The 21,249-nt window shown below is 38.9% G+C and overlaps 1 protein-coding gene and 1 long non-coding RNA gene across 6 annotated transcripts in view; one reads left to right on the top strand and one right to left on the bottom strand.

Moving 5' to 3' along the window:
- The window catches only part of LOC132658266 (uncharacterized), an 81,412-nt gene that overhangs the window by 17,355 nt on the left and 42,808 nt on the right, over positions 1-21,249 (top strand). The window contains exon 2 of the long non-coding RNA XR_009597645.1: positions 14,521-14,644. This is a non-coding gene — a long non-coding RNA (uncharacterized LOC132658266). The remainder of the gene's footprint in view (positions 1-14,520; positions 14,645-21,249) is intronic.
- Positions 19-21,249, bottom strand: part of SLC17A3 (solute carrier family 17 member 3) — a 36,698-nt gene continuing 15,467 nt past the window's right edge. The window contains exons 2-15 of one of the 5 annotated variants that reach the window (XM_042236806.2): positions 19,239-19,351; positions 18,874-18,995; positions 18,178-18,357; positions 13,396-13,607; positions 12,814-13,047; positions 12,646-12,733; positions 7,344-7,430; positions 3,756-3,874; positions 3,472-3,633; positions 2,996-3,125; positions 2,757-2,904; positions 2,375-2,465; positions 979-1,115; positions 19-861 (exon numbers count right to left, since the gene is read on the bottom strand). In XM_042236806.2, coding sequence (XP_042092740.1) covers positions 981-1,115; positions 2,375-2,465; positions 2,757-2,904; positions 2,996-3,125; positions 3,472-3,633; positions 3,756-3,874; positions 7,344-7,430; positions 12,646-12,733; positions 12,814-13,047; positions 13,396-13,607; positions 18,178-18,301 — 1,530 coding nt within the window. In that variant the 5' untranslated portion in view covers positions 18,302-18,357; positions 18,874-18,995; positions 19,239-19,351 and the 3' untranslated portion in view covers positions 19-861; positions 979-980. The remainder of the gene's footprint in view (positions 862-978; positions 1,116-2,374; positions 2,466-2,756; positions 2,905-2,995; positions 3,126-3,471; positions 3,634-3,755; positions 3,875-7,343; positions 7,431-12,645; positions 12,734-12,813; positions 13,048-13,395; positions 13,608-18,177; positions 18,358-18,873; positions 18,996-19,238; positions 19,352-21,249) is intronic. The other 4 variants (XM_042236808.2, XM_042236807.2, XM_042236809.2 and 1 more) reach the window with 4 other exon arrangements.

Genomic DNA, 21,249 nt, shown 5'->3' with positions numbered 1-21,249 from the left:
ATACTGATCTATTTCATGTTTTGAGCTTTATAGATGACTTTACTGAAATCATTGGATCCTAGAAGAAGAAACGTTGCAGACTCATAGTGGGTAATTTGAGGACAGTATTAAATGAGACTATTACATAGGGCTGAGATGGTGGGAAGAAAACCATAAGATATTCCAGGGCTTGCAACATAAAGGCCAAAAAAGGTTGGAAAGGACAAGGGGAGAGAGATGTTACAAGAAAGTATGGAGAGAGTTGTTTGCTAGGAGCTGTGAACTGCAGAGGAAGGATCAGCCACCTGCAGTCTCCATGGGAAGGAACAGTAGAGATAAATACTCCTATCCTCACTCTCCTGCCTCCACTGAAAATCCAGCAGAAGGCAGGAGAGAAAGTGTGGGGTGCAAACCACACAGGTCAGCCTCCTGGGGCCTGAGCAGGATGGAGGGGAGTGGAGCACACAAAGGAAGGAACACATGGACAATATTGAGCCCAACAAATATAAATCAGTATTTGTTTTTGCAAATGGGAGGAACCATTGTGTTAGTGAGGTTATTGTCCTGCATTAAGAGTTTCAAAACACTGTTTCCTGTTTAGAGATCCAAAATCTATGAATCTAGCATACTGGGTCCCGTACAGCAGCTCCTTTGAATCCATTGTTAATTCTGTGAAGATGACAACTTTTTTCTTGGCTATCATTTTATTTGGATTTTCATTCATCTGGTATTTTCCTCAAAAAGAAGTCTGAGTAAAATAAAGAAATGATCTCAGATTTGAAAAGAGCTACAGCAAAGAAAATTTTTTCTGTTTGTCCACCACTGAAGGCTTCTCATTTATGAAATAAAGTACCTAATGACTTTCCATCCAAAGTGGGGTAACTAAGAAAGAAAAATAACATAGAGTTAAAAATGTAATACTCCAACATAAAATAAAAATTAAAAAGTTTAAATAGTGCCTCTGTGGTTTTAACCATAGATGAAATCATTACTCTTTACCTTCATAAATGAGTAAGTTTTCTTTCTTTAGCCCAGTCTTGGACATCCGCTTTTCCAAAGATAAGATAGAAGATCAGTCCTAATGTGTTAATGACAAATGACAAGTAAAAGACATTCCTCCACCCAAATTCAGGGTCCTGAGGAAACAAAAGTTAAAGTAAGTATTACCCCTTTTATTCCCTTTTCCTATGAAACTCACATTAATAGTTTAGAAGACAATGTTCACTAGTAGGTCTTCACATAGAAATTCATTTCCTAAACACAGCTTAATAATTTGATGGAAAGAATTTCAAAATGGATTCAGAATGTTCTTTATAAACCACTATAATATTGTAAAGTAATTACCCTCCAATTTTAAATTAATTAATTTAAAAAAATGGACTGAGGGATTTTTACATTCAACCTCCAGAATTGCATTTGTCATTATTTATCAAAGTGCCAAACACTTTCTCTTTTGTGCGAATCATGACTCTCTATATACATATTTACATATATATACACTAATAAAATTTCTTCTCCAGTGCAAGAAGAATCTTGCAAGAAGACAAATATGGGTTTTGAAGCTATATAGGTCTAAGAAGAATTCTGATTCTACATCCTCTCAGTGGAAAGACATATCCTATCAGATTTTAATCATCAGGAAATGAGGATATTAATACTTTATTTTCATAATTAGTATGAAAATCAATAAATTAGATTCAGTTCAGTTCAGTTCAGTTTCTCAGTCATGTCTGACTCTTTGTGACCCCATGAATTGCAGCACGCCAGGCCTCCCTGTCCATCACCAACTCCCGGAGTTCACTCAAACTCATGTCCATCAAGTCAGCGATGCCATCCAGCCATCTCATCCTCTGTTGTCCCCTTCTCCTCCTGCCCCCAATCCCTCCCAGCATCAGAGTCTTTTCCAATGAGTCAACTCTTCGCATGAGGTGGCCAAAGTACTGGAGTTTCAGCTTTAGCATCATTTCTTCCAAAGAACACCCTTACTGTATATGAAATACCTCTAATACTCCCTGCATGTATCAGACACTTAAACATATTTGCTTTCATTATCTCGTTGCTTTCGTATGGTTATGCAAATAAAAATTTCAAAATGTTGCATTAGACATGACAAGTTGCATATATGCATGGATTCATCATCTTCTCATAGGACATGTAAGTCACTGTGTGATTTCAAAGACTGGAAATTACCAGTGGATCACCAGGGAGTGCTTTGGTTTCAGAATGAGGTCACAAAAGAAACTGTTCTGTATTTTCCTTTGCTTTGTTGATCTTCATGACGAAGTTACTCATGATTTAATTTTATTCTCCAAAATGTGAAAACGTTTCTTATGCTATTGTCATTATGAGTAGATTTGGTAGAGAATTTTAAGAAACGCTGACAAGAAAACCCTACCTGACTGAGAAGAAATCCACTGACAGTTGGTGCCAGGACAGCAGATATCTGTGCAAATGCCCTTGAAGCTCCCATGAGAAAACTAGAATGCCTGTGGGTGACAGGAATGTTTCAGGCTAGATCCACATTTGTTTAGCAGCATGCTTCAGCCCCGGAATACATCATATATCAATAGCAATTCTGTCAAAAAGACTTGCTCTGTATATGTTCAATGAAAGGCATTGAGGCAAATCAATAAAGCCTTTCCCTCCACATACCTGAAAATGGCCACAATCATCATTGCCCATGATTTATAATTTTGCAAAGTTTGAGGCTTCCAGAAGTCTGCAGGCTAAATTTTTTTCAGAAAGTATGGAAATGAGAGTGGAGATTATAGTCCTACCTTGGAGCAATATCTAAGGCATTGATATAGACCCCTGGCTGACATAACAGGCCTAGTCCACAGGAGAGCGTCAGAAGGCTCACTGCTATGATATAGTTGGAGGCAACGAATGGCAGAATCAAAAGGAATGTTGAGGAGGGGACGTTTCCTAAGGAATGAGGAACAGACAAGTTAAACGACAAACATTTTTGGATGTTGTATGCCTTGTGAATTATCAGACATTTTGGCCCTGTTCTTACCTAGAACTGTGGCAATTTTCCTCACTGTAACAAGCCTAAAATTCTTGGTCAGAAGGAAATCTGCCAGGTAACTTCCCAGGAGGCAAATGACCCAGGCAATAATGAAAGGAAGGGCAGACAGGAAACCACTCTGAAGGGAAAACACTGAGTAAACCATCATAACAAAGGCCGTGAGACCACACCTTATACAGATAAATCACTAATAAGCATACTGACAACTCTGAAATCATACTTTCCTAAGCCAATGTATGGCAAAACCAATACAGTATTGTAAAGTAAAATTTAAAAAAAATTAAAAAAAAAAAAAAAAGAAAATCAGTGGTCCCTTCCATCATACCTCCAGAAAAGCTACTCACATGACTGTTAAATTATTTCTGGTAATTAAAGGTAAATTTTTCTAGATGAATGATTTGTGAAGACAGAGTAATTTGAGAGTCATGCAAAGAGGAAAAATGGTTGGAGGGAAATATACTCACATTTTTAATATCAATGTTGAACACAGAGCTAATGTAAGTTGGTGCATATATAATTATTATATTAATTAACCACTGATGGCTGAAACAGCAAACACACATGGACCAGAGGGGTAGCGATCTGACCATAGCTTTGATAGGAAGAGGCTGCTTAGTAGAGTTGACCTGAAAACAAATTTACTGATCAGAATAGTAAGATCTGAGACATGCTCACATGTTCGTAGTCACTCTGATAAATTCAGATACTGATACAAGATCTCTGGAGAAGATTGGAGTTTTATGTGTACCTGTTGGGCCAAGGAGGATATGATATATTCTTTCTCTGTAATGTTTATCCATGGATGAGTGACAGGGTCATCATAAACCAAAACACACCAGAGAAGAAAGCAGATACAGCCAAAACCTCCTGCAAGCAGAGATTAAATTGGTAAACTTCTGTGTGAATTTCTTTTCAATTGGGACATTTTCTGGCATGGGTCCTGGGAAAAGCTCTTGCTCATAATATCTTCTTTCTACTTCTGAAAAAATTTACATGAATATCACAGCTTTTTAAATAGGTCTAGAACCTATTACCTTACATTTCTTGATTATTTGTGTGCATGAAAATCACAGACCCTAGAAATGGCATTAAACTTGGTATCTCAACTTTTTAAATATTAGCTAAGGAAGACTTCAGTGAAAGTAGAAGCAGTAACAGGTTTTTTTTTTCCTGGGCTCTGAGATCACTGCAGATGGTGACTACAGTCATGAAACTGGAAGATGCTTGCTTCTTGGAAGGAAAGCTATGACAAACCTAGACAGCATATTATAAAGCAGAGACATCACTTTGCTCACAAAGGTCTGTATAGTCAAAAGCTATAAGCTTTTCCAGTAGTCAGGTACAGATGTGAGAGCTGGATCATAAAGAAGGCTGTATACCAAAGAATCGATGCTTTCAAATTGCGGTGCTGGAGAAGACTCTTGAGGGTCTCTTGGACTGCAAGGGGATTAAACTGGTCAATCATAAAATAAACCAACTTTCAATATTAATTGAAAGGACTAATGCTAAAACTGAAGTTGTAATACTTTGACCACTTGATGTGTACAGCTGACTCACTGGAAAAGACCCTGATGCTAGGAAAGATTGAAAGCAAAAGTAGAAGAGATTGGCAGAGTATGAGATGATAAGATAGCATCACTGACTCAATGAACACGAACTTGAGCAAACTCCATGAGATAGTGAAGGACAGAGAAACCTGGTGTGCTGCAGTCCATGGGGTCACAAAGAATCAGACATGACTTAGCAATTGAAAAACAACAACAACAAAGGAAAACTATTTATCTACTCACAACACTTCCGATACTATCTGTGTTGGTTTTTTACACTAAGAAAGTCTCTAATTTTATTCATACACCAAGCTAGTGTCCTACAATTTAGCCTAATTCTGACAGTATCTGGTATTATCACAGACCCTATAGAGTGAGGATTCAGTCACATAGACTGCCCCCTACTTCAGACACTAATTGCAACTAATGAGTCCCCATATTAACTTTACTACAAATTCTGAGGTTCCTGCAACTCTCTCTCAGTTTGATAATTTGGTGAAATAACTCACAAAACTCAGGGAAATATTCATTTTTGTTTACTGGTTTACTATAAAGGGACTTCCCTGGTGGCTCAGAAGGTAAAGCATCTGCCTAAAATGGGGGAGACCTGGGTTCAATTCCTGGGTTGGGAAGATCTCCTGGAGAAGGTAATGGCAACCCACTCCAGTATTCTTGCCTGGAAAATCCCATGGATGGAGGAACCTGGTAGGCTACAGTCCATGGGGTCACAAAGAGTAGGACATGACTGAGTAACTTGACCACTTTCACTTTATTATAAAGGACATGATAAAGGTTCATGATAAATGAAAAGCTGGATGGCATGAATAGGGTGAGGTCTGGAAGGATCCTGATTGTAGAAGCTTCTGACCCTGTGGAGTTGAGCTCATTCTACCCTCCTAGCATGTGGGTGTGTTCATCAACCGGGAAGCTCTCAGAACCCTATAGCTTAGGGATTTTAAGGAGGCTAAATCACGTGGGTATACAATGCTGTGCTTAGTTGCTCAGTCATGTCTGACTCTTTGCTATTCCATGGATTGTGGCCCACGAGGTTCCTCTGCCCATGAGGATTCTCCAGGCCAGAATAATGGAGTGGATTGTCATGCCCTTCTCCAGGGGATCTTCCCAACCCAGGGATCAAACCCAGGTCTCCTGCATTGCAGGTGGATTCTTTACCATCTGAGCCATAACTTATTATTAATACAATCTGAAGCACCCTCTCCTCCCAGGAAGATGGAGGGTGGGGCTAAAAGTTCCAAGTCTCTAATCATGGCTTGGTCCTTCTGGTGGCCTCCATGCTGACACTATCCAGGAGGCCACCAAAAGTCACCTCATTAGACAAAAGATGCTCCTCTAACTCTATAGTTCATTCTGGATGGTTTCTACTGTTACTTTTAAGTTCATTAATCATTTCTTCTGTTGTATAATCTGTCATTAATTCAATCCTTATAATGTAGTTTTATCTCTGGAAGTTTGGTTTAGGGTTTTTAAAAAATATATTTTGCTTATCTTAACTCCTGAACAAATAGAGTTATGTTATAATATAGCTATAATAACTATTCTTGTGTGCTAATTCTAACATTTGTATCAATTCTGGGTTGGTTTTGATTGATTATTCTCCTTGTTATGGATTATGTTTTCCTGCTGTTGTCCATGCCTGGTAACCTATGGTTGGAGCCATTATGGAGACATTATGAACTATACTTTTTTGGGTGCTAAATATTTTTGTATTTCTATAAATATTTTTCAGCTTTGTTTTGGGATACAGTTAATTACATGGAAACACTGATCCTGTTAGGTCTATCATCATCATTTGTTAGAGAGACCCACAATTGTGTGTTCCCTGAAGCTAATTATTTCTCACTACTGGGGAAAGACATTTATGAGTATCCTGCCCAATGAGCCAAGAATTAAACTTTTCTTTCAGTCTGCTTTGTGGAAACGGGCACTATCCATGATGCTCTATAAGTATTGGGACACTATTCTTTAATCTTTTCCAGTGATTTCCATCCTCCCCAGGCCTCAGATATTGTCCTCACACATATACCCAGAGTATCAAGGAGGACTCTGCAGATGACCAGGGTTTTCTCTGTGTGCAGGCATCTCCTATCAGGTACTCTTTCCTGTTGGCTATACCCGCCTTACTCTCTCAGGTCACTTGGCTCCATCTCCTCAACTCTGATTTTTCTGTCTGTCACAAACCACTGCTTTTCAGGTTTGTCCCCTACTTTCTGCTAGGGCAGCAGATTTTAATCACTCTGCATTAATAATGCATCATGATGGACTTCTTTGGTGGTCCAGTGGTTGGGAATCCACCTGCCAATGCAGGGGACTCAGGTTTGATCCCTTTTGGGGGAAGATTCCATGTGCCACGGGGCACCTAAGCTTGTGTGCCACAACTACTGAAGCCTGTGCACCCTAGAACCTGTGCTCTGCCACGAGAAGCCACTGCAGTGAGAAGTTCATGCACTGCAAGTGGATAGAGAGTAGTCCCCGCTCACCACGACCAGAGCAAGCCCACATGCAGCAACGAAGATCCAGCAAAATTAATTAATTAATTAATTAAAGGTTTTAAAAAAATGCATCATGGCAGTTTAACAGCATCATAGGCAGGAGGACTTCCAAATTCTTTGATGGTGTAGGTTCATTCTTCCCAGCTATTATATTAAGACATTTTGTTTTACTAGGATCTTTCTGTCTTGACTCATTTCTTCCAGAAAAGTACACACAGTTAGATATCAGAAGAGTCACTCTAGATATGAAAACCTGGGCATGGGGAGATAGTAGCTTACCAAATATATAGAAGACAGAAGGCCACCCGAGGGTTTGACTGATGATGCCACCCAGCAGGATGGCGATGCAGGTACCCAGCAGCAGTCCTGCAAAGAGAGAATAAGGCCGTGGGGGCTGGGCTGCCACCCCCTAGGTGCCTACAGGACAGGTGACATACTAGAGAGCACTATCACCAAAAAGAGATGAGCATGGTAGAATATATATATGAACTTCAAATTTTGATTGAGTTCATAGGTTCTCCTAAAGACCCATTTTTCTGGCAGTTCCCTAGTATCACTGTGGATGACAACCATGGTTCCTTTTATGCTATTTTAATTTTTAATTGCACAATTCATATAACATATATGCTTATTGTAAAAGTAAATTACCACAAAGAACCAAATGCTCCTCCCACCCATTTCTACTCTTTTCTCTAATGTTAACCAGGAGCTACAATTTATTACATGATATATAATTGCATACTTTTCTTCTCTGTACACATATATAATATATATTGATATGCACATGTTGCTTTGTAAATGCATTTATGGAATATGTAGACAGCAAATTAGATACATTTGCCTATTAATATGCTAACAACACTTTTTTATTTACATGACTTTACAGAGTATTCACATATATAGTGGGCACATTTCCCTTTTACAACTTTTTTAAAGCTAGACTATTAGGTTTTTAAAATTTCCCATATGAACATTAACATCAACTGGTCAAATTTTATATATATGTATATGAGCTATAATTAACTTTAAGTCAGACATAGGTACAATAATGTACCTATTGTCCTGTGACATTTATTTTTTAGTTGCAACCAGTCTTGTAAATATTTCCATGTCACTCTAGATTCTACAGCCATTGTAATTGCTGAATATAAGCTTAACTATCACTTCTGAACATAAACATAATTATTTCCAAACAGTAAATTATCAGAAGTAGACTTGCTAAATCAAAGATTATACATTTTTTATTTTGATAGATAGCACTGAAATATCCTGCTAAAAGGCCATACCAAATTAAGTTGCCAACAAATACTTATTCTTCATCTCTTGATAACACTGGACATTCTCAAAATTATAATATAGTTTTCCAAATGTGAATATAAAATAGTATACCTTTTTTCTTTTTATAGTGAAGTTGAATTACTTTTCCTATGTTTGTCATTTTTTTATTTCTGTGAAAAGTCTCTTCATAACCTTTTTATTTGTTTCTTTCACTTAACTTTGCGTCAATTTATAGAATCTTTATGTGTTATAAATGACTCTCTGTCATGCTGGCTGCAATTCTATTCTCCTACTTTTCACTTTGTTTATGGTGTGTTTTGTAATTCAGCAGTTGTAAGTTTTCATGGGGTTCAGATCTATGAGGTTCCTCTGTAATGACTTCTAGATACTCATTCGCTTAAAAGGGCTTTCCTGATCCTATAGTTAAAAAAAAAAAGATCACTTATGTTTTTCTTCTCATTTGGCCATGCAGTTTATTGAAGCATCTTATCTGTGTTAACTCCTTAAGCTGCTGCTGCTGTTGCTAAGTCGCGTCAGTCGTGTCCGACTCTGTGCAGGTTCCCTGTCCCTGGGATTCTCCAGGCAAGAACACTGGAGTGGGATGCCATTTCCTTCTCCAATGCATGAAAGTGAAAAGTGAAAGTGAAGTCGCTCAGTTGTGTCCAACTCTTAGCGACCCCATGGACTGCAGCCTACAAGGCTCCTCCGTCAATGGGATTTTCCAGGCAAGAGTACTGGAGTGGGTAGCCAGTGCCTTCTCCAATCTCCTTAAGCACCAATATCCAAATTTACAATTGAGGAAACAGAAACATGGAAAAGTTAATTAACCAGCCCAAGGTCATACAATTAATAAGAAGGAAAGGCAGCATTTGAAATGAGACTGCCTGACTTCAGGACACAAATCAATGAAGATGGAAATCAGTACCTTTTTCCACCACTGCATCCATCAAAGCTGCATTCTTTTCTCTAAACTCTCTGCCTTTATGCCAGTTATAATGGGGGACAGGTCACTGCATCAATCCAAGACCTGGGCCCCTCTTGTTCTTTCCACCTGTTTGCACCCTATCTTAAATGTATTAACTCACCCCATTTTCCTTCTTACGTCTCACTCTGTGTTTTAAATTGGCTTAACAAACTGCAGTTATAACACCTATGTTTTGTCTGTGAGCCTAACTGTTCCATGACTCCTGGCTTGGTTGTGTACCTGGGACTACCACTGCATTGAGGCAATTTCCCCATGATAGATATACTTTATTTATTCAGCATTTAGGTTTCTAAGACTTATCCATGTTGTTGCTTTCAGCTATTCATTTTCATTGCTGTATGATATATGATCCTTAGATTAAAGGTATATGTGTGTGTGTTTCCATTACCTATGAGACCTGCCTCAAATATGAGCTACCACATCTGTTTAGTCTGCTTACTCTTCTTCATTAATTTCTTGAGCTCCTCAAGTGGTTACAAAGCTTCCTACCTATAGGTATACCTTTGTGAGCCCATTAGAAGAAAATAAAATACAGTATATTTTGTCCTAGAGGCTAGCAGTAGCTGGGCTCTTCTGCTAAGGACTTCCCCAGTGGCTCAGTTGGTAAAGAATCTGTCCGCAATGCAGGAGATCCAGGTTCGATCCCTGGGTAGGGAAGATCCCCTGGAGAAGGAAATGGCAACCTACTCCAGTATTCTTGCCTGGAGAATTCCATGGACAGAGGAGCCAGGCAGGCTACAGTCTGTGGGATCCCAAAGAATTGGACACAACTGAGTGATGAACTTTCACTTTCACTTTCTGCTAAGGACAGGTACTTTTCTGAAAGTCCTCTTCCAATCTCAAGAGCTGAGTGATGCTGTCCTTAGTGCAGCCTACTAGGGAGCCCTAGCATGAGTGGAAATGGTAGTTTCTCTGAGAATCACTGAAGTAGCCAGGTAGGTTCAGTTCACCCCACCTGATGATGGGTTCCTCCAGGGACTTGTAGTCTGGGCCTCCCAGACAACCATAAGTTCTGTGTTCCCAGAACCAGGTTCTGGAGGCCATCTACCTGGGGCTGCTAAGATTCCCCAAAGCCAAAGACAAGGGAGACTCTAGAACTTGCAGTCTTGTACGTTTCCAAGATTCCTCTAGACACTCAGCTGACCTATTCCAGGTGCTCTGTCCATATTTAACAGGAAATGAGAAGAAAAGGAGTTGCCACTTATATAAGGTCACTGCCTTCATTCCAGTTTTTAAAATTTTCTTTCATGCTTTCCAACTCCTGAATTTCTTTTACTGTATTCTGGAACAATATCTCGATATTTGTCCAGTTCACTGATAAGATGGCCTTATCCTCATATAGGTATTCAGATTTCTCATTTCAATTAAAAAATACTAGCAGTAATATTTTTAATTAACAACTATTCTTTTTAAGTGAATGTCATGTACACATATCCACCTGGGTCTCTCTGATATTATTCATTATTTAAAATCTCTTTTTCATTTGGATTAATTGCAGTTTTTGAGTTTGGTTTCTCTCTTTCACTCTCTTGATTTTCTCCAAGTTTTTGGATTTAGGAAGACCATTCCTTATTTATATTTGAGGACATCACTTAGTCAGCTATGATAACCAAAGTGAATCTCCTTAGTCTAAACTGGAGCCTCCACTCCCCTACCAGTGGATGTGAGCTCTGATGACAAAGATTAAACCTCTGGAGTTGTGAAGGGCTCTTGAAAGGCATAAGGTCAGGCGGGTGTGTATGTGTGTGTACATGGCTTGTTGTCTGTACTTGAAGAGTCCTTGGCTCTCTAACTCAGCACTCATACTTTGGCCATCTACAATGTGTTAGAGATGTCCATCACCAAAGGTTGTATATTGTCACCCTGCTTATTTAACTTATATGCAGAGTACATCATGGGAAAGGCCAGGCTGGATGAAGCACAAGCTGCAATCAAGATTGCTGGGAAAGATATCAACAACTTCAGATATGCAGATGACACCACCCTTATGGCAGAAAGTGAAGAAGAACTAAACAGCCTCTTGATGAAAGTAAAAGAGGAGAGTGAAAACGCTGGCTTTAAACTCAACATTCAAAAAACTAAGATCATGGAATCTGGTCCCATCATTTCATGGCAAATAGATGGGGAAACAGTGGAAACAGTGACAGACTTTCTTTTCTCGCACTCTAAAATCACTGCAGATGGTGACTGCAGCCATGAAATTAAAAGATACTTGCTCCTTGGAAGAAAAGTTATGACTAACCTAGCATATTAAAGAGCAGAGACATTTCTTTGCTGACAAAGGTCTGTATAGTCAAAGTTATGGTTTTTCTAGTAGTCATGTACGGATGTGAGAGATGTACCATAAAGAAAGCTGAGCACCAAAGAATTTATGCTTTTGAACTGTGGTGTTGGAGGACTCCCTTGGACTGAAAGGAGATCCAACCAGTCAATCCTAAAGGAAATCAGTCCTGAATATTCATTGGAAGGACTGATGCTGAAGCTGAAACTCCAATACTTTGGCCACCTGTTGCGAAGAACTGACTCATTTGAAAAGACCTGATGCTGGGAGAGACTGAAGGCAGGAGGAGAAGGGGACAATAGAGGATGAAACTGGTTGGATGGCATCACTGACTCGATGGACATGAGTTTGAGCAAGCTCTGGGAATTGGTGATGGACAGGGAAGCCTGGCATGCTGTAGTTCATAAGGTCTCAAAGAGTCAGACACAACTGAGTGACCGAACTGAACTGAATGTGTTAGCCATACTGTTTCCATTTTCCATTACTCCTCAGTGTAACTGAAATTTCTTCCTCTGGAGTTTTCATTCCAGGCACACTGTCCAGGTAGATCATTATCAGAAAGTTGTTCTCAGGACAACTGAGAGCAATTCGAAAGAAGATTAAGTTGGATCCATGCCTTACACTCAACCCAGTATGTCAGAAATTTAAATATAAAAAAAAATGAAACCATGCATAGTCAATAAAAACCATGGTTGGATGCTTTTGCAACATTTCCAACTATGAGTCAAAGTCTCAAAACCATAAAATAAAAGAATGATCAATTTGACTACATCAAAATACATTTTTGAAAAATGGCAAAAATCATTATAAGCAATATCAAATCACATATGACAGCCTGGGGAAAATAACTGAAAGTCATGTCAGAGACAAAGGACCCATCCCCCTAATTTATAAATAATTGATTAACATTAAGCAGAAAACAAAGAATCTTGTAATGAAAAAAAAAAGTGGTCAAAAAACAAAAAAGCCAAACTGTCGAAGAACTCAGTGAAAGAATGTTGGATTGTAGTGGCCTCGTTTCAGTTATATGTTTCTACCTGATACGGCAATGCCACAGAGTCGACTTCGTTCATGTGGAGGACTCCATCTTTCCCAGATTGCAAACTGACCCCCATATCCTAACCCCTGAAATAAAAATAGAGTTGTTGATACATGGTCCTACAGAGAAATTCATATTCAGTCATATTTATAAAATATCTGGGTACCAGGCTTATGCCCTGAAGTATTCGAGTTGCAATGAGGAAAACTAGTCCAAAGTCAGCTGCCAGAGGGGTGAAAAGAACAAGAAGTGAGGATCCAAGCAGAGCAGCACCAACCACTCGCTTTGTTCCTACTCTTCCAGCCAGGTATCCACTGGGAGCCAGTGTCAGAATCATGCCATAGTTGATAGCACTAAAGATGATGCCCTGGATTTGAGGGTTCCAATCATACACAGGGGCCTTAAAGAAAAAGACAATGCTTTGGTAAGCCATGCATAGGAAGGCCCTTTCATAACTTAAGAAGCTTCTTTAGATTTTTCACTTACTTACAAATCACAGTTTCCTCCATTAAAACTTTTTAACATATAAATTCTAGAAAAATATAGGGAGGGAGGTGGGAGGGGGTTCAGGAGGGGAACACATGTACACCCATGGTTGATTCATGTCAATGTATGGCAAACCCCACTACAATATTGTAAAGTAATTAGCTTCCAATTAAAATAAATAAACTTTTTGAAAATTCTAGAAAAATAAACATTGAAATGAACAGCAAAAACAAAAACATAACTTGAATCTTTCATTGCTTACCCTTGCAGGAAGACTCTTTGGGGAATTATTTGGATCACCAAAGGAATCAACAGGCAACCCCTCAGTAGAACCATTAAATGAGGGCTGATGACTTGTGTTGTTGACCATAGCAACCATGGTGATATTCATGATAATATTTTGTGCCATTATTATGAAATTGCAGAGATGTACGATGAAGGCTATTCCATAGCGAGTGGAACAAATGCTAAGAGCTAGAAATATTAAGACAGTGTATCAGCACTTTCCTTATCGAACCTTTATTTACTTTTCACAAGTTAAAATACAGAAAGGTATCTCCTGATGATTCAGATGCAATTCTATTGGCTTTGGGAAAGAAAGATTACAAAAGGAGGAAACCATTGAGTTGAGTCAAAGGATGTTTTATACCACAGTTTTATAGACCCTGACTTGTTCTGGGGAATTCTGTTCTTCTTGCAATTTTGTCTTTCCCATTCTTAGGTTATTGTAGTCTATGGCTGATGAAATTACTCATAGTTAAATATATAAAGATATGATATATATCAAAAATATATACATAAAAATAAAATATGTATATGTACATATATTTAAATTATATAATTTATAAGTACTAAATTTTATACATATATACATAGATAATGGAGAAGGCAATGGCAACCCACTCCGGTACTCTTGCCTGGAAAATCCCATGGATGGAGGAGCCTGGTAGGCTGCAGTCCATGGGGTTGCTGGGGGTCAGACATGACTGAGCGACTTCACTTTCACTTTTCACTTTCATGCACTGGAGAAGGAAATGGCAACCCACTCCAGGGTTCTTGCCTGGGGAATCCCAGGGACGGGGGAGCCTGGTAGGCTGCCATCTACGGGGTCGCACAGAGTCAGACATGACTGAAGTGACTTAGCAGCAGCAGCATACATAGATAATGTAAATTTTAAAATACTGAACAAGTTGTTCACTGGTGTAGATTTATTATTCTTCTCATATGTCTTAGTGAGGGCAAACTTTCACTTAAATTTTGAAATTAAACCTGTAAGTTTTCTCATTAGAAAAAAAATTGACACCCACAAACTATGAAACAAATAGTAAAAAAATAACAGAAAAAGAAATGAGCACAAAATTAAAATAATCTGTTTTTGTACTTTCAGGAAAGATGGCTATTGCCAGGAAGAAAGTATTGCAACAATCCAGAAGAGAAGTGAAGAAGCGTGGACTAGGTTGGCAACTGTAGAAGAACTGAGATATGATAAGATCCCAGACAGATCCCAGTAGGTGAGTAACTGAATCTTGGTTTCAAGTTTACAGATTGGGGGAGGAGCATTGGAGCGATTCTTATTCTAAACAGCAGGAAGAATGGAGTTGGCTGTTCACTGAGGAAGAGATCTGTGGAAAAAGGTTTGAGGCAGTGGAGTGATAAAGAACTTATTATTGGACAGTTAAGACAAGAATGCCTTTTAAGCACTCAGAAGATGCTGAGAACGTTGTTGGATATAAAACTCAAGAGTTTCGGAGAGATGTAGAGGCTGAGGCATGACACTGGGATTTAATAATCTACAGATAGTACTTGAAGCCATGATATTTAGAAAATGAGAATAAATAGAGAAGATAACCAAGGACTGACTGTAGGGTTCTCCAACACTTGGAGGTTGGATAAATGGGGAGAAACTGGCAATAGAAACTGAAAAAGAAGGGTAGGTGGGATAGGAGAAAACCAGGAAGAATGTGGTGACCTCAAAGCCAAGGCGTAAGGGGCTACAGCTAGGAGGGAGTCAGAAGGTATGTCAGATGTCTCTGGTAGGTTATGTAACATGATGACTGAGAATTAACTCATTTAACCCTCACAACAATCCTATGAGGCAGCTACTGCTATTGTTTTACGGGTGCAGAGATGTCAGCTAACAGAATAGCTCAGGCGTCTACACTCTTATCCACTGCACTGCCTGTATATGGTGGCTCCTATTCTGTCCCAGATGATTCCATGAGAATACCTTTGCCACAGCCCCAGTGCCCTATGGGGTTTGTAGGTGTAGGAGAGGAGGATAATACTATGCATCATCAAGTAGTCTTCAAAACTTCAAGAAAAGAAGTGCCTTGAGGTTTACAAAAGAGCCTTTCCATCAAGGCTATACTCTCTTAAGTGGGTACTAATCTGAATGTACTGAATGGAGGGAAGGAGGAAGAATTTGGAAGAAACTGGAGAATACACTGTAATTAGAATGAGGAGTTCAAAAATATTATCTTTGTAAAGTTATTCTTTTTCAGGAATGGATGATGATTTCCAATGTCAATCAGATCAGCTAATAATTTATCAGTTCTTGTGGCCTCTGATTTCTCCAATGTACTTTGGGATCATAGAGGCCAAAGGCTATAAAAAGGGATTATCAGCAAACCAGGTGACTGCTTCACAAATGGGTGGAGTGAAGACCCACCTCATGTGATTGCTGAAAGATCCACTCGAGAGTATATTTAAAAGGCTTAGTCTGCTGCTTGCTGCATATTAAGTTACAGGCAACACAGTGGTTAAGAGCATAGACACCTGAGCTATTCTCTTAGCTGACCTCTCTGCACCCGTAAAACAATAGCAGCAGCTGCCTCATAGGATTGTGTGAGGGTTAAATGAGTTAATTCTCAGTCATCATGGTACATAACCTACCAGAAACATCTGACATACCTTCTGACTCCCTCCTAAGTTTAAGTGTTCCCTACAGGTTACTATAGGCTTCCCTAGTGGCTCAGATGGTAAAGCATCTGTCTACAATGCAGGAGACCTGGGTTTGATCCCTGGGTCAGGAAGATTCCCTGGAGAAAGAAATGGCAACCCACTCCAGTTCTTTTGCCTAGAAAATCACATGGATGGAGTAGCCTGGTGCAGGCTACTCCGTTCATGGGGTCGTAAAGAGTTGGACACGACTGAGCCACTTCACTTCACTTCACAGGCTACTATATGTGTCCCAAATCTCTGTGTCTTTTTGACTGCCTTGAGCAGTTTTCAGAATCTTAGTTCCCTGGTCAAGGATCAAACCCAGGTCCCCTACAGTAGAAGTTCAGAGTCTTAACCTCTGGACTGCCAGGGAACTCCCACAATATGTGTCCTTAAAAATGGTTTCCTGTGTCTAGTGTAAATATATGAAAAATAATGTTGGTGCAACATCTCATGTGTTAAATTTTTAAAAGTCAGTATATAATACAAAAATACTGCATTTGGTCAAATTTACTTAAGGTACATCATTTGTGCTCCACTAAGAATCAACTGATCAACTAATCAACAAATCAAACTTAATAGATCCAAAACTAAATTCCTATGTTTCCCCTCCCAATCCTGCTCCACCCAAATTGCTTTCCAACTCAGCTGACAGAAATACCATCCTTCCAAATACTTTACAATTTATCCTTGATTTTTCTTCCATAGCCTACATCTCATCTACCTAGAACAGAGTGTTGTCTTTACATTCAAAATGTATGTAGAATTCTACAGCATTTGCAGTGCTCTAGTTATACCATAAATTTGGTCACACCCTTTCCTGCTCAGAATTCTCTATGTGGCCTCATTTTGTTCAGATTAAAAACTAAGGTCTCTATAAGGACCAATGGAAATGAAATATTTGTAACCATTACTTCAGATTTGTATTTTTCTTAGGGAAAAGGCCTGAGGAAGTACTAATTCCAACTGTAGACAAGTGTCATGTTAAAGGATATCATGAGATGTATATATACATGTATTGGAAAGGAAAATGGCAACCCCCTCCAGTATTCTTACCTGGGAAATCCCATGGACAGAGGAGCCTGGTGGGCTACAGTCCATGGCGTCACAAAAGAGTCAGACGTGACTTAGTGACTAAACAACAACAACATATATGTGTGTATGTGTGTACACACGCACATACATACAGATGTTATATATAATATATACAATGTTATATCTATGTAACTACATCTATCAGTTAATCTATGTATATGATGTGCTAAGTCGCTTCAGTTGTGTCTGATTCTTTGCGACTCCATGGACCATAGCCCACCAGGCTCCTCTGTCCACGGGATTCTCCAGGCAAGAATATTGGAGTGGGTTGCTATGCCCTTGTCCAAGGAATCTTCCCAACCCAGGGACTGAACCCACAGCTCCTGCGGCTTCTGCATTGCAGGAGGATTCTTTACTGCTGAGTCACTGGGATAGGTAAGGAAGAAAAAAAGCAGCTACACAACTTAAATATACAACCCCAGGAAGAATTTTCAGGTAAAAAATACTTTCTCTATTGGATATACAGGGAAAATAATATGTATCCTTTAAGAATAATGATTATAAGGCAAACAGAAACATGTGTGGTCCAAAATATACAACATAATATATACATCACAGAATTATGTAAAATATACATGTAAAGAGAGACAATAAAAAATCACAGTGGTTGAATTAAGCTTATTAATTTTTTCATTTATTGATTTTTTAAGGTTTCTGTAATTTTTAAAATTTTCCTAATTAAGCAATGAATATGCTTATAATATTACATGCAGTAACAAGCAGAGTACACAATACTGCAATGTACAATGTATAGACAATTTAGTAGCAATTATCAGGAATGTAAATGCATATGGATTAAGATTAGAAGGTAATCATCAAAAGTAAAACACTTTTTTAGAATAGTGGTATTTATTTCTTTCATTTTGCAAAGGTATAATAATAGTATTGAATACTTGATTTCAAAAAAAGAATTATACAACTTAAAAGATACGAATTCATTTCTTTGCATTACAACGTTGTAAAAATCCACCATAAAATCCTAAAACCACCTAGTCGAGACTGAGTTTACCTTTCCTAGGACTGAGCTTCTCATCCCCTTGTATATCTTGAGAGTTCTTCCCTGCTGTGGGGCTCAATTCTGTCATAGTGGTAACTGTGTTCTTCTCTTCTGATGTCTGTTTTTCACCTCTCATGGTGATGGAGTGTGATCCAGTATATCAGGCATGAGAAAAGTGACTCCTTTAAAACACTTAAAAAGTGGGCAACAAAAAAAATTAAATAAAAATAAAAAGTGGCCAACAGGCAAACAAAAGCTGGTGGGAGTCACTTGGAGTCAAGTAGTCCACCTGACCAGGAGCCTCTCTCCTATCTAGCTACCCCTTCGGCAAGGTAGGGCAGACCAAAGTAACCTAACTCTAATTCACATCTGGCTGAGTCTTGTCCAACATTTATTTACATTGTTTAACCTGTGATCAGAAGCAGCTTTGTTTCAGGAAGAATCTCAAGCTCTAGAATCAGAGGACCTCTGATACTTCTTAACTTTGCAATAGCAGATGAATTAATAGAGACTGTTCCTTTATCTGCCTCTGTTCCTTTATCTGTCAAACTACTATGATGAATTTCATTACATATTACTGACTACCAAAAAAACAAGTTGGGCCATTCCACCTGGGTTGGGTAGAAGCGGATCACCTACTCTTGGCTCAATACAATGGGTATATGTAAGGTTTGGAACTGTTTATTATTTAAGTTCTGGAGTACTCACCATGTGCCAATTTCAGAGTGGTAGATTTGGAGCTTGGCATTCCTTAGTTCATATCCAGGCTTATGAGTTACCTAATGCGTCAAGTGTTACCAGGAGCAAATTTGTGTATTTCAGTTTCCCATCTGTTGTTAATAACAATGACAACAACAACAGTGCAGCTGCAGCACCTTCATCAAAGATTTATACAGATTCAATGGACTGCACATGGTTGCTACATGGTTTATTTCCATCATTGCTGGAGTTTATTTCACTCAGCATAATTATTTTGAGTTTCATCTATGCTGCCCATATTAATACTTCATTCCTTTTTATTGCTGAGCAATACTTCACGGCATGGTTATACCACAATTTGTTTATCCACTCACCTTTTGATGAAAAATTGCATTATTTGCAGTTCGTGGCCATTAAAAATAAAGCTGCCATGAACATTCAAGCACAGGTCTTTGTTTAGACATGTGCTTTCATTTTTCTTAAATACCTGTAAGTAGAATGGCTGGGTCATATGAAAAATATATGTTTAAGTTTTTAAGAAAATGATAGATTGCTTTTCAAAGTGGTTGTACCATTTTACATCCTCACTAACAGTGTATGAGAGAGTTCCAGATTCTCTACATACTGAACAGTTTGGTGTGGTCAGACTTCTTAATTTTAGGCATTCTGAAAGATGTGTAGTAATATCTCATCATGGTTTAATTTTTATTTCTCTAATGAGGTGGAGCATCTTTCTATGTGTTCATTTGCTATCCATATATCTTCTTTAGAGAGGTATCTCTTCAAATCTTGGCATGAGGCATTCTAATTCCCTGGTGTTGCCAGGACTTTTTAAAAAAATAGACCTTTTACACCTGAAACTAACAATATTATAAACCAACTATACTTCAATTTTACAAAATAGGCCTTATACACATAGGTTAACTGCCCTGATTTTAAGCACAAATATTGTTTGGGAAATTCTTGACTAAATAATAAATATGTGGCCAGATGCATTGTCTTGTACAACCTGGCAATGATTAACAAGCATATGTTGTTTTTATTAACAACTTTTCCCCATGTGTGATATTTATTCTTAGTTCCATGTTCTGCTGTGATGTCAATGTAACTCTGTGGTTATGAGATTTTACCATCCACCTACTCTAAGACTATTTGGACTGGAACATTCTGAATGTCAGATTACTTCCAGTTTTTTACTATCCCTATTCCAGACAACAAGGCATGCCTTGTCTTGGAAACCAGAGTGTCCAGTCCCAGCAGATGTGACCATATACATGGAGATAATTCTCCCGGGAGATTTTATAAGCATTCACTCACACAGCTAAACAGGTGGCTAAGCATAGAGAGCAAGTAGAGATCCACATACGGGAAAGGTCCGAGAATATTTGACCATCAAGGGAGTATCTGAATTTCAGGAAAGCTTAGTGACCTCAAGAAAGTTTTCTGGCTGGATGCCCTGGCAGTGAAGTTGCCAGGATAATTTCACTCCCATTAGCCTCCAAGGCCTAGGGATATGCAAAAGAAAGTACATATATATCATATGTGTTTTCTATTTATATATGTGTTTACACCCACATGTACACTCACACATATTTTCTAACAGCTACTTTATTTCCCACTATTGGTCGAGAAAACCCTGCTGGTTGCCTGAATCAGAGAAAATATGGCATTGTGAGATGTTTCTGGTTTGAAGTCATGTTCACAGAGAATCATTCTGAGGTTTATCTCCCTGCAGAGCCCCCTGGGCTCTGGGGTGTTTTAGCAATAGCACCCTGTCTACACATCTGAGAGGCCACAACGACCACCAAAAACTTGTAACTTCTACATCCCTGCCTTGAGGATTCTCCCTGATCACCTCCGTCCAACTATTCTCAACCCACCTACCATTTTCTGGTGGCCCTGGTGACCATTCCATTGCCTCTTCTATCCCCAACCATTTTTGTTTGGTTAAATTTCACACCATCTCACTGGTTCTGACTCAGCATTCCTCTAGATGCTGTCTTAGATCACAGTCAGCCCCAGCTCTGTCTTGTGTCAAAGTCCTGGACCCTAATTGATCTGGGTAGGAAACCAAGGCAATGAACTTGATTACAAAAGGCTGGAGTCCTTTAGGACACTGGGAATAGCCCTGTTGCTGCTGTGAATCTGCCCAGGAGAAAAATCCTGTGCAACCTTAATGGGGGTGGGAGGGAATGACTCTTCATGTAAGAGGTGATGCGGTTGCTAATGCTTTCTTATCTGGAGTGTTCTTTCACAACCACTCTATAGCTCTTCCTGTGTGTCCCATCAGCTGTTGCGACAACAGAAATTATGATAACCACAGTTATTAACTACTAACCCAGGCAGTTCACATCAATACCACGTGGAGATATTACTGACCCTCTT

This window comes from Ovis aries, chromosome 20 (assembly GCF_016772045.2).
Source record: "Ovis aries strain OAR_USU_Benz2616 breed Rambouillet chromosome 20, ARS-UI_Ramb_v3.0, whole genome shotgun sequence".
NCBI classification, from domain to species: domain Eukaryota; kingdom Metazoa; phylum Chordata; class Mammalia; order Artiodactyla; family Bovidae; genus Ovis; species Ovis aries.
The sequence above is the reverse complement of the archived record's forward strand: the minus strand, read 5'-3'. Positions and strand labels throughout refer to the sequence as shown.